Source organism: Lactuca serriola, chromosome 2 (genome assembly GCF_051521515.1).
Source record: "Lactuca serriola cultivar US96UC23 chromosome 2, Lser_US96UC23_V15, whole genome shotgun sequence".
NCBI lineage: Eukaryota > Viridiplantae > Streptophyta > Magnoliopsida > Asterales > Asteraceae > Lactuca > Lactuca serriola.
This window is the reverse complement of record NC_136409.1, coordinates 146,887,591-146,901,382: the sequence shown is the minus strand read 5'-3', so window position 1 is coordinate 146,901,382 and position 13,792 is coordinate 146,887,591. Positions and strand designations below refer to the sequence as shown.

At 28.8% G+C, this 13,792-nt stretch overlaps 1 protein-coding gene across 12 annotated transcripts; it reads right to left on the bottom strand.

The window, feature by feature from the left end:
- Nucleotides 1-1,328: 1,328 nt before the first annotated feature.
- On the bottom strand, nt 1,329-5,244 carry LOC145086951 (uncharacterized). Of its 12 annotated transcripts, none has more exons than XM_079024820.1 (9): nt 4,430-5,244; nt 4,132-4,246; nt 3,941-4,033; nt 3,787-3,818; nt 3,635-3,707; nt 2,978-3,021; nt 2,853-2,899; nt 2,575-2,653; nt 2,173-2,449 (listed from the first exon to the last, which is right to left on the bottom strand). In XM_079024820.1, the coding sequence occupies exons 3-8, from the start codon at nt 3,995-3,997 to the stop codon at nt 2,634-2,636; spliced, it is 273 nt and encodes a 90-aa protein (XP_078880946.1). In that variant the 5' UTR covers nt 3,998-4,033; nt 4,132-4,246; nt 4,430-5,244; the 3' UTR covers nt 2,173-2,449; nt 2,575-2,633. The 12 variants fall into 12 exon arrangements, 6 of the variants coding, with proteins under 6 accessions (XP_078880945.1, XP_078880944.1, XP_078880946.1 ...); XM_079024821.1 differs by having other exon boundaries at nt 4,132-4,198; XM_079024822.1 differs by having other exon boundaries at nt 4,132-4,153.
- Nucleotides 5,245-13,792: the final 8,548 nt, after the last annotated feature.

The following is a 13,792-nucleotide window of genomic DNA, read 5'->3' as shown; positions in this document are numbered from 1 at the left end:
TTGGTCAATTTATTTGTAAATATTGTTAATATTAAAATCACTAGTAAACGTGCACGAGGCCCGAGGCACAAAGAAAAAAAGGGCCCCTTAAAGACGAATATAATAAATATTCAAAAAAACTAAGTCATCTATTCTTCACTATAAATGCATTCAATTAGCAATAACAAGTAAGCCAAATTGTTTATCTTTTGTGCTAGTTTGAGTTTCAACCAACTTTAGGCACTAAAAATTATTTAGGTAATATTATATATATATATATATATATATATATATATATATATATATATATATATATATATATATATAGCCTAAACATTTTGGGCCCATTAGAGACGTGGGCCCTGGGCGGTCGCCAGGTTTGCCTACCGTCTGGACCGGTCCAAGTAACCTTAGATTGGCCAATTTGATAAATAAACAAATGAAGTTTCTCACAAAAATAATAATTTGAATTTGTAGGGAATTTTCTCAAATGTCTTTGTGTTACTATGTTGCATGCCATGTGCCTATATAAATGCTTCTTAATCTGAAACCTATTTACAGGTTGCAAACTCAATTAGCCTCTCGAATTCATTTTGCAGGTCTGTTTAACTCTTAGAATGTTTGCAGGATGGGTCAAGAATCGTTCTTTTTTTTAGAAATATGAACCTCATAGTATACGTAATCCATGAAATCAGGTAAAGCTTTCAATGGATTTCTTATATTCTAATTTGTGGTAGTGTAGGATTCAATGAAAAGCATGGTCGTTTGTCTATATCAGCTTCCTTCCATCCTCACCCCCAAGTCAGGTAGTTTAACAACTTTTTGTTTGTTCATAGTTTCAATGGAAATAAGTGAGGGTTAAGCAACAAAAAATATTTGCAAATTATAAAACAAAAGAAGAGAATGAAATGAAGATGAAAATGGATATTTTTTAAAACTGAATCATCATTTGAGATTTGTCTATTATTTATTTGGGTTTTAGTTTTGATGTTTTTTTTTGTTTTAATGAATAGAAAACTGACTGAGTGAAATAATAAGAGAAGGAGATGAATGCAATGTTTCAAGCTTCTTTCGGTCAACATAATGTTCCAATTGGTATGAATTCAATTTTTTCCATTTCATTTTTCCAATTTGTTAATTAGGATTAGGGTATATATATATATATATATATATATATATATATATATATATATATATATATATATATATATATATATATATATATATATATATAGGTTAAAACCCGTGGAACCCACGGGTGCTATTTCTAAATTGAATTTAAAAATTAATTATTTAATAAAATAATATTTCAATAATTCTTATAACTTATAAATTGTAATATTGAATATTTCAATAAATTTTTTAATTTGTAAGTATTTAATTACAAAGTAAATGAGAAGTATCAAGTATCAACACATGGTCAACCATAAAGCTCATGTTAAACAATTTGTCCCAAAATCCACGACAGCAACCTGCAATCCTCTCCTCGTCCATAGCCACCACTGCAACATAGATTAAAGCTAAAGACAGTTTAGTAATTTTAAATTTATTAATTAAGAGATTTATGTTTTTTTATGTAACATTATCACTGTTTATTCAAAAAAAATGTAAATTATTTTTCAAGATATATGAAATAATTTTTATTTGTGAATTAATGAAAAAGAAATGATATTCTACCAAAAGTTGAAGCTTTCTATCATGTTATGTACCAACATACAAAACATTCACAATTGGCCAAATGATAAAAAAGACATAAAAAGGTGAAAATATCAAATTGACCACAATCATATAAATTTTAGTTTTCAGTTAAAAACTTATATTTTTATACTTTATATACTAAATTTCGGTAGCAATTTCTATATAATTTCCTAATGTTCAATTTAAGAACCTCATAATGATATAATGATTGGTTGAAATTACAAAAGGATATTGTTTTGAATATCCGATTGGTATTTTGTATTTGTAGATATGCTATAAAAATATCATTTTGTAGAATGCAATCACTTTTGGCGTCCGCTGGTTCTTATCAATAAGAAGGATTGCATCGACAACTTAAATGCAATAAATAACAATTTACTTTTATTGATCGCATTATTGTAGAAACCAACCTAATGCTAAAAAAATGTTGTAAACATTCAACATACGATTTTTTTAAATAAGTTAATGCCGAAAAATATGAAAATGAACATCACAAATCAATAACTATAAATTTTAGAGATAAGAAAAAGAAAAGGGTTATTTATAATTTCAGACAAATTACTTCTCATTGTTTTCTTTCACTGATTAATACACTCTCTTAACAACCTTTTCTGACTAATTTCATCTAACAGAATAGACTCCCTCAAAACCACTTATTAAACCCAAATTCTGCTTGACTTTGACTTTTCCTACTTTGACATTCTAGAATACATGAATCTCAAAGGAGGTCCAACAGAGACCTGTTTCTTTCTTTCTTTCCCATAAGGGTTGTCTGGATAAACGATTTTAAAAAGATATTTGTGAAAATGGCATCACATTAGGGGGAAGTGGAAAAAAAATCGAGGGAAAATTTGTAAAGAGTTAGGACTTAATGGGGAAAGTATGTAGAATCTGTACCTGAGTTTGGTGATCATCGCTTGTAACAATATTCCCAACACTTCTAAGTGCAGGAATGATTACTGAAGGAGACGGATGTCTGAAGAACAAAATTGAAATAAAATTAGTCAAATTTTCAAGCATTTCAATCAATAAATTTCAAGCAAACAACACCAAGAGCATCTCCAATGCAAGACGTTTTATAATGACTTGTTGATATTGCCACGTCAACATTCCAAAAACCTATTCAAACATAAAAAAAAAAAAAAAAAAAAAAAAAAAAAAAAAAAAAAACTTACAACAAAATTTTAGATGTTTCCAACTCAGGAGCCTTGTAAACCTGCAGCTGTATGGATAAAAAAATGAATCAGAAAACTAAAATGAATAAAGCTTGAAATTGGAAAATTCTAGGGTTGAAACGTACCCAAACGATGTTCTTGACGCATGAACTTCGGATTGTAGATTACTCTTCAATATAACAATTTTAGTCGTTAAATTTCAGTTTTTACATACTATTGTGGCTACAACATAATAAAAACTATGCAAAATGTTTTAAAAATACCATTAAACTAAAAAAGACATGAAATAATAACAAACTATCACTTCTATTTTTAAAACCGTAACTTTGATTCTTGTAAGAACAAATATATAATCAAATCACAAAAAGATATAAACACAAATAAAGAAAGTTAAAAATAGTACCATGTTGAATCTTCGGCTTAAGCCTTTATCTCTTAGAATGTTCCATCATGGAGTTAACCATTTTCAAGCCTCGTCCCAATTCCTAAGCCTAGTATTCAACTACTTTATTATACATGTAACTTATAAGTTAACAAAATAAGTTAAAAAAAGATTACAATTGATTAATATTCCTATAATTTATTTTCCAAGTTTTTTTTCTTCAAAATACCAATTTTACCCTTCAACAATTTATGTTAAGAATCATAATCTAAAAGGACTTCCGAAGGAGTAACAATCGGCCGTTTGTAATAGAAGATGGAATGGAATCCAATTATAAAAACTAAACATCTTTTTAATCTTTATTAATATAAAAATAAAGATGAACATAAGAACGCATCACCTGAAGTTTATGTAATGCATGTGACATTGATCTATAAGCATCCATGAGAAGTTCGTTCTGTTTCTCCAAGTGTCTACAAAAAAATAACAAAATTCAATATTGTAGGTCATACAAGATTAAAAATAATAAAGAAAACTTTCTTTAACATCTACCCAGTGTATTTAGGATCCACCAAATGCAGATTCTGAAAAAAAAAAAAAAAAACATACTTGGTATTAGGCTTGTCATGATTGAAAAGCTTATGTTTGAATAAGCTCTACCAATAATTTTTCAGATTTCACATGCTTTTAGGGTCTAGACTTGTACCTCCTGCATTACTAACTTATATCTCCAACAATGCTCATGCTTTAGTAGATTGTACATCCTGCAACTCTTTGCCTTGTTGACAGTGTGGTTAATCTGAAGGATCATAAAACATCCACTTCTTATTACTCCAATACAACTATCAAATATTATGTTTTTTAGGCCTGAAAATTGAAATATGTTTTCATCATTACCTACTCATAGGGCTATTGCCAACTTGTGATGGAGAAGATGATTCATGAAGCAACATCAAAACCCACACTTTTTTTAAATCAGTCAAAACCCAAAAATAAGAGAATAAGACCAATACTGAAAATCAAAATCAAGACCCTAAATAACTAAAGCAAAATCAGTACACAAATCTGTAAACTATAATCAAAACCACATCGCAAACCATATTTGTGTAGCATAACATCTATCAGGTTTGCTTTGGGCAACCATATGCATAGAGATTAAGCATAAAAAATAAATGAAATTAACATGGAAACTTACATCCATCAAAGTCAGAGGTCTGTCGACAGGTTCTTCTCCACTGGTGAGACTGGTGAGAAAGGAATCAAACTAACCCAACAGTGATTCTTGTCTGCAATCGTCTTCATCAAGCCCTAATCTCAGGTCCAGATGAGGCGGTGGTGAGAAAGGAATCTTCCTCCATTCTCGTTTGAGTGATTGGAGTGAGTCCGGTGGGAGCGATGGTCTTCATCAAGCCCTAATCTCAGGTCCAGATGAGGCGGCTGATGGTGGTAGTGATCGAGGTAAAAAAACGACGGCGGTGGCATTGGCCTCCGTCAGCGTTTTCTTGGGTTGTTTCTCCACCTGTGCCGACTCCTTCCGTCATTGGAATATTGGAGTGAACTCATTCCGCCTTAGGGGGCAAAAAAAAACAGCAGGAACCGAACGAACCAAACAAAACTGAACACAAACCGAAGATTTTACTTGCAAGTACACAAACGAACGGAGAAGATGAATACGACGAAAACTGAAACAAAAAGCAAAGGCGTCGGCTATGGCGGAGCGATAGAAGCGAACTCAGCGACCGATCGACCTCCATCAACAAACAAAGCGGATTTGAACACCAATAGCCCAAGAACAGAGACAATAACAGGGCACCATCGGACACTCATCTTATTCACGCTCCTTTCGATTCCTCCCAGCTTAACATGCGCAAAACCAGAAGAGCGTGAAGATAAGGGGGTGATAACTGAATTTTTCAAATTACTAATCTAATCTCCTCAAATCACGCACGAAATTGCAATTGACAGCTAAAATTTCCGGATTTATTGCATCAGTTTGAACTTTGATTCAATGGGATTTACGTAAATATAGATGAATAAATGAGCGGGAAAACTCGATTTTGGGGTCCTTAGAGAGTGACACGTGGCAGAGTTCTACTTATTTATTAGAATTAAGATTTAATAGTATTATCTGTGGTGTGCTACACTTTATTCATATTCACTGATGTGTGTATTGTGTTTCAGGTGAAAAAACTCTAGGACTCGATTCTGAATATTTTTGGTGAAACAACTTCTTGAATTCTGGTAATTTTGTTTTGTTTATGGGCAATATGTATGTGTGAGGGTGTTGTGTGTATGTATGCTTGTGGCTTTATGGGTCTATGTGTATATTTGTAATACATATTGCTATTTTCCACATTTAGCCCAATCATGGCCTAAATGTAAGTTTTTATGTATCCATTGTTTCTCTTAAAGAAAGATTTTGATTTTTATTAGATTTTCCAACCTAAAGTTTACCCCAAAATCGTAGAAATACGTTCACTTTCATCTCAGTTGCATATGTGTGCATCTGTACTGTCAACATGTTATTTTGATAAAACTTGTTACCATTTATTATTATTATTATTGTAACATTTCTTCATTGATAGTATACTTAGGTTCAATTTGGGATATATTCACCAACATAAAGCAGGTTGACACACAAGTACATGCCTAAATGCTCATTTATATAGGATATTGTAAGAGAAATGGTTGTGTTAATTTTGTTTTTGCATGTTAATAGCATTGCACTTTGACTTTTGTTTTTGATTTTCACGGAAATGGTGAAAAAATGATTATTTTTGCCATTAAAAAAATTGTCTTATTGACCTACATTTTTTTTTCAAAAGAGAAAAAACTTGTCTTCTTGACCTACTTTTCTTTGATACAAATGGAATATGTGTTTGTGTGTGTTTGCCTGTCATTTTCTTAGTTTAACACCAAGTCGAGAGTTTTATTCACTCCAGGGGCAAATTTGACATTTTATTTTATTATTTTTTTGTTGTTATATATACAGGTATAAAAATCAGGTATGATTTGCAAATTTTTACAAATTAGTTGATGGATCTGCATGTTTGTTTTTGTAAAACGGAACAGAAATGAGATTTTTCTTGACATGATTATGATTGTACTGTTATTATTTTTTACAGAAATGTCAGATTTAGTATGAAATGTTTTGAAACAAGTCATTTACTACAAGAAATTCAAAGGTTTTTGAGTGAGTTGTGAAATGCTTTATAAAACAGAGGTTGAATTTATTTGATGTTTAATCATGTAAAGGGTATTATCGTCAATTGGTCCATCTTACAAAAATACATGTTTACTTACCGGTTCAAGTGTCGTCTTTAAAAATAAGAAAACCAAGGAGCGTGAATTATATACCATATCAAATTAAAATAAGATACGTATTCATTATTTTTAATTATATTTGAATATCAAATGTGTCGAAACTATAAAATTAGAATAGACAAATATGCCCTCCTTAATATTCACTCTTTTTTGATAAAAAGAAAGTTATGTACAAAATAACAATTAACTTGAGAGAATTTGTAGCATAATTTTTGAATGTTTAAAACATCAAAGAAGTTGAAATATATAAAAATCATAATCTATTTTCTGTTTGTCGACTGTAAATATAATTAATTTGATTGATAAAAAAAATTACGAAAATAAAGTTAATATATTGTTATAAATCAAAATTTAGCAAAAAAGTAAAAATTTAAAGTTTGAAAAATATTTTTAAAAAAAGAGGGCAAACAGTGAAAATTGATGAGAGACGACAATTTAGTAGATTTAAAGGCGATAACAATAACTAACTACAATTTTGAGGTTTTTACTCTTAAAAATGTAAAACATTTAATGTTTATAAGTTAACTGGTTTGATATGATCATTTCTTGGCAACTTAAAAGAAACATGAAAATATTTATTTTCAAATAGACGAAAACCTAATATTTAACAAGTAAGATTTTACGGAAAATAATATTAGTTAATAGCATTTGTTATTAAAAAATAATAATTTATGTTAATTATTTTTTTACTAAGCAAAATGGCTTAAATTAAGTAAATTGAGATGCATAATTTATGATAATTATTTTTTTACTTGTATTACTGATAAACATGTGGAATTGTTGAACAAGTTGTTGTTTCTTTGGGTTGTGTTAAAGAAGAAATATAAAACGCATATGACAAAAGGGTTTACCGACAAAATAAAGATACAAAAGCAAAAACAAAGATGGTTCCAGAGGAATATCACCCCACCTGTTTTTCCGCCGGCCACAAAGAAACTATTGGTCGTTCGCCGCTTTGCACAAAAAAATTAATCGTCTCTTGAAACTAATTTATGAAATAATCTATTCGCACCCGTCGCTTCGTGCGGGTAAACGGCTATTATATATATATATATATATATATATATATATATATATATATATATATATATATATATATATATATATGAATTGTTTATAAAAAAGCAAATACATATATACAAATATTGATGGAACACGTGATGTGATGTGATTCTATGTATTAGGGGATTATGTCCTTTGGTTTTTGAGGTGAGAACCTTTTTATTATTATGAATTAATAATAATCATAGATGAGGATGTAAAGGTGGGTTTCATAATAATCAAAATACTAAATGCCTAAAATTTCCAACATATATAGCTTATGTGATTTATAATTATGGTTTGTAAATGTTGATTTTTAATAAATTAATAGATCAAAAAGGGTGAAATCGGGTGCTAGGTACCAGAACTGGTTTTGGCGGTTTTGGTTATGGTTCCAAAGTATACTGGACTGTAATAATCGGTTTCGGATACTATATCTTTAGAATTGTTAGTACCGGTTTCATTTCGAGTTCCAAACAATTCAGATAGGTAACCGTCTATGCTCACACACACACACACATATATATATATATATATATATATATATATATATATATATATATAAAAGGTTACCTTTCACCATAAGAGTCGCAAGAAGAAGAAAAAGAAGAAATGCACTAATCAGATGGATTTTTATATCAAAAATTTTGTTTTAGAGTACACCTATTTTTAAAAATTTATACAAGAAAACAAAAGCAACAAGGAAAGTGACACTGTAGCACATTAAAGTTTCGTCATTTGTTCGATTTGGTCACTAACGTAATTTTCTTGCACATTACACCACTAAACTTGTATATGACCTGTCAATTAAGTTCTTTTTATCAAAATTAACCGGTTACCAGGTCATAAAGCTAATATGACATTTAATAATTAATTTATCTTTATAATTTGGTAGCCATGTCATTTAATGGAAACAAACTACTTCTGAAATCGGACAACTTCAGTCCCTGAAATCTTGAATTTAGCAAACAACACCCTCTCAGGCTCCATTCCTGATTTATCTAACCTTAACACCTTAAAATACATGAGCTTTCATGGAAACCGGTCAACCGGCGAAATCTCACCGGAGCAACTCCGGCTTCTGGAGCTCTTGATCTTTTAAGTAACATTTTTTTAGGAAACATTACCTTTTGTCTGAGTTTAAACATAGTGAACGTGTAAATAAAAAAAAATGTCTAATGAAATATCCTATTTGCTATCTGCAACTCAAAATAACAAGTTTAAAAAAAAAATTAATCACCATTACCACTACAGTCCACCACCGCCGTCTACCACCAAATTCGGAGACACAAAACAATGACCTTTCAAGAAAAATAATGCAGATCGATTACCTTCAAGATCTTGCCAATAAATCCTTTTCTGCACAGTGTAATCAAAATCCCTTTCTCAAAGAAACCCAGATCTAAATCGATGCTAATGAAGAAGATTAGTTATCACCATCATCCACCACCCAGATTGATCGCCGATGAAGACCACCACCGTGAAACTGAAATCAAATTTGGACTCCGAGCTGTTGACGATGGGAAGGAATCCGCCATCGTGAAACTGAAATCAGATATGGATGTTGAGATCTTGATGACGGAAGGAATCTACCATCATTGACGATGGGAAGGAATCCACCATCGTGATGTTAACAACTGAGGATGGGTCGGATTTTTCTTGTTGTTCTAGTAGTTGGCCCCCATTCCTTTTAAAATATCTCATTCTGCGTCTCCTGGCTATTGCTTCGTTGATCACCTTGTACGAGGCATAGCTGATCGCCAGAAGAAAAACTACACCGATGCTTATGCTAATACCTGAATTAAGGACAACACGACATCGATATTTGGGATATGAAATAACAACGTACAGTACCGCCAAAAGAAAGTAATGACTTGATCCTAGAGAGTAAAAAATCCATCAAGGATTTCATTCGTTCTATCTCCTAAAAAGCTTTGTAGAATTTATAATATTTTCATAATTCCAAAAAATAAAGGTTAGCTTTTTACAATCAGAATTGAAAAATGTGTACGTAAAACAGGGCCTGAGTTCCTTTTAATTTTAAATCGAGCTTCTTTATTTATTTAATTAATTCTTTTTTAAATATGAATAGATAGAGAAAATGCATCGAAAATGTAATATACTTGGGTAAATGACACAAAAAAACACTTTTTTTATACAGAAATTCGATTTTGACACTGTGTTTTTTTTTGTGGCAATTTTGACACTGTGTTTTCCAATTTGTTACAATTCTGACCACTTGACCGGTTAACCAGGTTGCATGCTGACGTGGCATGATGACGTGTCAGTTTTAATGACGTGGCATGCTGACATGATATGCTGACGTGTTAAAATTGAATTTTTTTTCTCACAAAAAACACTAAGTTTTCACTTTTTTCGATTTTGACACTACGTTTAATTTTTTCTTTTAACTTTGACACTGTTTTTTTTTTCCAAATCGAACATCATTTTTTTCAATTTTGTTCAATGTTGACAATTTTCTATTTGAAACCGTATAAATATTTTTTTAATACATTTAAACCGTATAAATATGTTTTTTTTTTCATTTAAAAACCATAGTTTTGTATAAATACATTTTTTTTACACTCAAACCATATTTTTATGTATAAATATGTATTAACTATATAAAAATTATATTTTATATTAATATGCAACTTTAAAATGTGTTTGAAGGTTTATAGGCGTGTAGTTGATCAAAATTTAGATATCAAGTTTGCAACCCATCAAATTTTTACATCTTATTAGAAGCTTATTGTTAGTTTGATTCTCATGATATAACTAATGCTTTGAATGTAAGAAAAAAAACACCTTGTATTTAAATAAAAATGTGGTTTTTAAACGAAAAAAATATGTTTATACGGTTTAAAATGTAATAAAAAAATATATTTATATGGTTTCAAATGGAAAATAGACAAAATTGAACAAAATTTGATAAATGATGTTCGATTGGAACAAAAAAAACATAGTGTCAAAATTGAAATAAAAAATTAAACTTAGTGTCAAAATCGAAAAAAAGTGAAAAACTTAGTGTTTTTTGTGGAAAAAAAATCAATTTTGACACGTCAGCATATCATGTCAATATGTCACGTCATCAAAACTGACACGTCATCATGCCACGTCAGCATGTAACCTGGTTAACCGATCAAGTGGTCAGAATTGTAACGAATTGGAAAACACAATGTCAAAATTGACACAAAAAATAACACGGTGTCAAAATCGAATTTCTATATAAAAATAGTGTTTTTTGTGCCATTTACCCAATATACTTTGATAGTTTACTTTGCTAATCAATCAAAGAGAGAATAGAATGGAACTCTGACAAATGAAAAAAGTAATGTTTGATTGTAATGAAATGAATTGAATGCATATAGGAATACGGTTCCATTTCATGGCATGGGTCGATATAGGGAGTTTTTGTTTTTTTTCATCTGTAAATGAAATTGAAACTAATTTCTTTTATTAAATGTTTAAAAATTCAAATATTTCTTTAATTGTAAATATAAACAAACATACTTTTTTTGTTATAATTATTTATTTTTTACCCATTTAAACATAAAACATGAATTTTGTTCCAAATGAAATAAGGTTAATATTATAAAAGCTTTAAATTTTTAATCCCTAATAGGAAAAAGCCTTAATATATTTTTTTATTGCTATGGCCATAACTTTTTCGCTAGAATTATTATTCTAGCCCATTTAACGAGTTTTATGGTTAACTTGGTTAAATTTTTTACAAAATCAGTTCTAAAATGTTCAAATTTAGTCCCTGAGTTTTGCAAAAAATTACACCACATGATTTTTTAACTTTATTTTTGTTTTTTGTATACTTTATTTATTTTTGTTTTTTTATAAATATATATACATATTTATTTGCTTTTTTTATATACTTTATTTATTTTCATTTTTTTACTTTATTTTTCAACAATTTGATTTTTTTTTTTTACCTTTTATACCTTTTGTATTCTATTTTACAGTGTATATATAGAGTATATAAGAGTTTTTTTAGTTTTTATTTTCATATTTCTTTTCGTATTATATTTTAATTTTTTCATCTTTATATTTTTTTCTTATTTGTTTTCCAATTATTTGTTTTTATTTTTTGTATTTCAAAACATGAATATATCATTGCAATGTAGATTCAACAGGCAATGTTACCTTGGATATATTGGAAGAAAATAGTTGGAGTCGTGCTTTAACAATTTCAAAGGTGCTACTTGCTTTGAGATCAATCTTCACCAACCCTAACCCTTGTATGTATTTCATTCTTTTTGTTATAGTTTAATCCTTAAATTCCCTATCTGAATTGTTATATTATAATCTTTTAGCATCTTTAAAAATTTGAAATTTGGATAAAGTTGGTAATTTTGTTTTTCAATTGTTGTAGATAAACCTCAAGTTCCAGGAATTACTCATTTGTACTTGGTAGACAGAAGTAAACATGATGCATTAGCTGCAGAATGGAGTCAACGATTTGCAAAGTAAAAATTGAGCATTTAGGAAACCAAATAGTCATGTGTGTTTTTAGTTCATATATTATGTAAGAATTATATTATATATTTCATGTATAAGTATCGGTTTTTCTTGTATATTACATTGTAAAATGGCTTAGGAAGTGCATGCTTTTTAAATTTGGAAAATTTTCAAAATACTCGGTCCATATAAGTTAAAAATACACAAAAAAAAACAAATAATTGGAAAACAAATAAGAAAAAATAAAAAGATGAAAAAATTAAAATATAATACAAAAAGAATTATGAAAAAAACCAAATAGAAAAAACTCTAATATACTCTATATATACACTATAAAATAGAAAACAAAAGGTAAAAAAGTAAATAAATCAAATTGATGAAAAATAATTTTAAAAAATGAAAATAAATAAAGTCTGTACAAAAAAGAAAATAAAAAATGTATATTTATTTATAAAAAAACGAAAATAAATAAAGTATGCAAAAAACGAAAAATAAAGTTAAAAAATCATGTTTTCCAAACCTCAGGGACCAAATATGAACTTTTAGGACTGATTTTGCAAAAAAATTAACCAAATTAACCATGAAACAAGTTAAATGGGTTAGATTGATAATTCTGCGAGAAAGTTGTGGCCATAGTAATAATAAAAAAAATATTAGGGTTTTTTCCAATTACATGTTAAAAATTTAGGGCTTTTATAATATTAACCCAAATGAAATATGTTTATGTTTAATTAATTTATTTATTTTAAAATCAAATTTAATTTATTTTTAAACAATCTAAATTATCCCAATTCCTATATTATTTAAAAGACATCAACCATCAACCTCAAAAAAATAGAATATCTGATATATGATATGGATATTCAATTTATAATGGTTTACTTTTGTTGAAATAAAGTTAATTATCTTATAAAATAACAATATTTTTTTTTATATTTATTAATAACATGATTGAAATTGTCCATTCCATTCATTCAGACCAAATAAACATGCAATGATTCATTTGGTTAAATTATGTACGTTTGTTCATCACATTCATGTATTATTTCATTCTATCATACAAACTAGATCTTTTGTCAATTATACTTGAATAAGAGATCATACTTGGACAAATATCAAATATCCGTTTTATTAATTTTTTTTAAAGATTATGAAAAGTGGATAATAATCCTAATACGAATTTCAACAGCTCCTCTCGAATATAATTTGTATATGGATGATAAACCATTACCTAGAATAGCACCAATATACACTAGTACAAAACGTATTTTTTAGTGCGATGAGGTTTATTTTTTGGTGCGGTTTTAGCCTACGACCGCACCATTACAACACTTTAGCATTAATAAATCAAGGAACCGCACTAACAAATGCATTTTTTGATGCTATTTTCTTTAAAAGAACTAATAAATGCATTTTTTGATGTTGTTTTTCAAAATCGCACTATTAAATATATTTTTTGATGCTGTTTTCTTAAAAAGCATTAATAAATACATTTTTTGATGTTATTTTTAAAAATCGCACTAATAAATGTATTTTTTGATGCCGTTTTCCAAAACTATAGTAATAGCAAATGCATTTTTTGATGTAGTTTTGGATTGAGTTCCCTCTTTATTTTTGTTCCTGGGCTGAAGCTCCTTCCAAAATTTCATTCCCCGCGCGATGCCTTTCTTTTCCCCTTTATATTTCCTCAATCTAATTTCATTTGGCCACACAAACCCTAATA

Bases quoted from the DNA above. Each gene is read 5' to 3' on its own strand.
- LOC145086951 (XM_079024819.1), bottom strand. The intron at 3,819-3,940 runs GTACAAGTCTAG...TTTTTTTTTCAG, and splicing joins ATAAGTTAGTAATGCAGGAG to AATCTGCATTTGGTGGATCC. The intron at 2,654-2,852 runs GTAAGTTTTTTT...TTTGTTCTTCAG, and splicing joins GAAACATCTAAAATTTTGTT to ACATCCGTCTCCTTCAGTAA.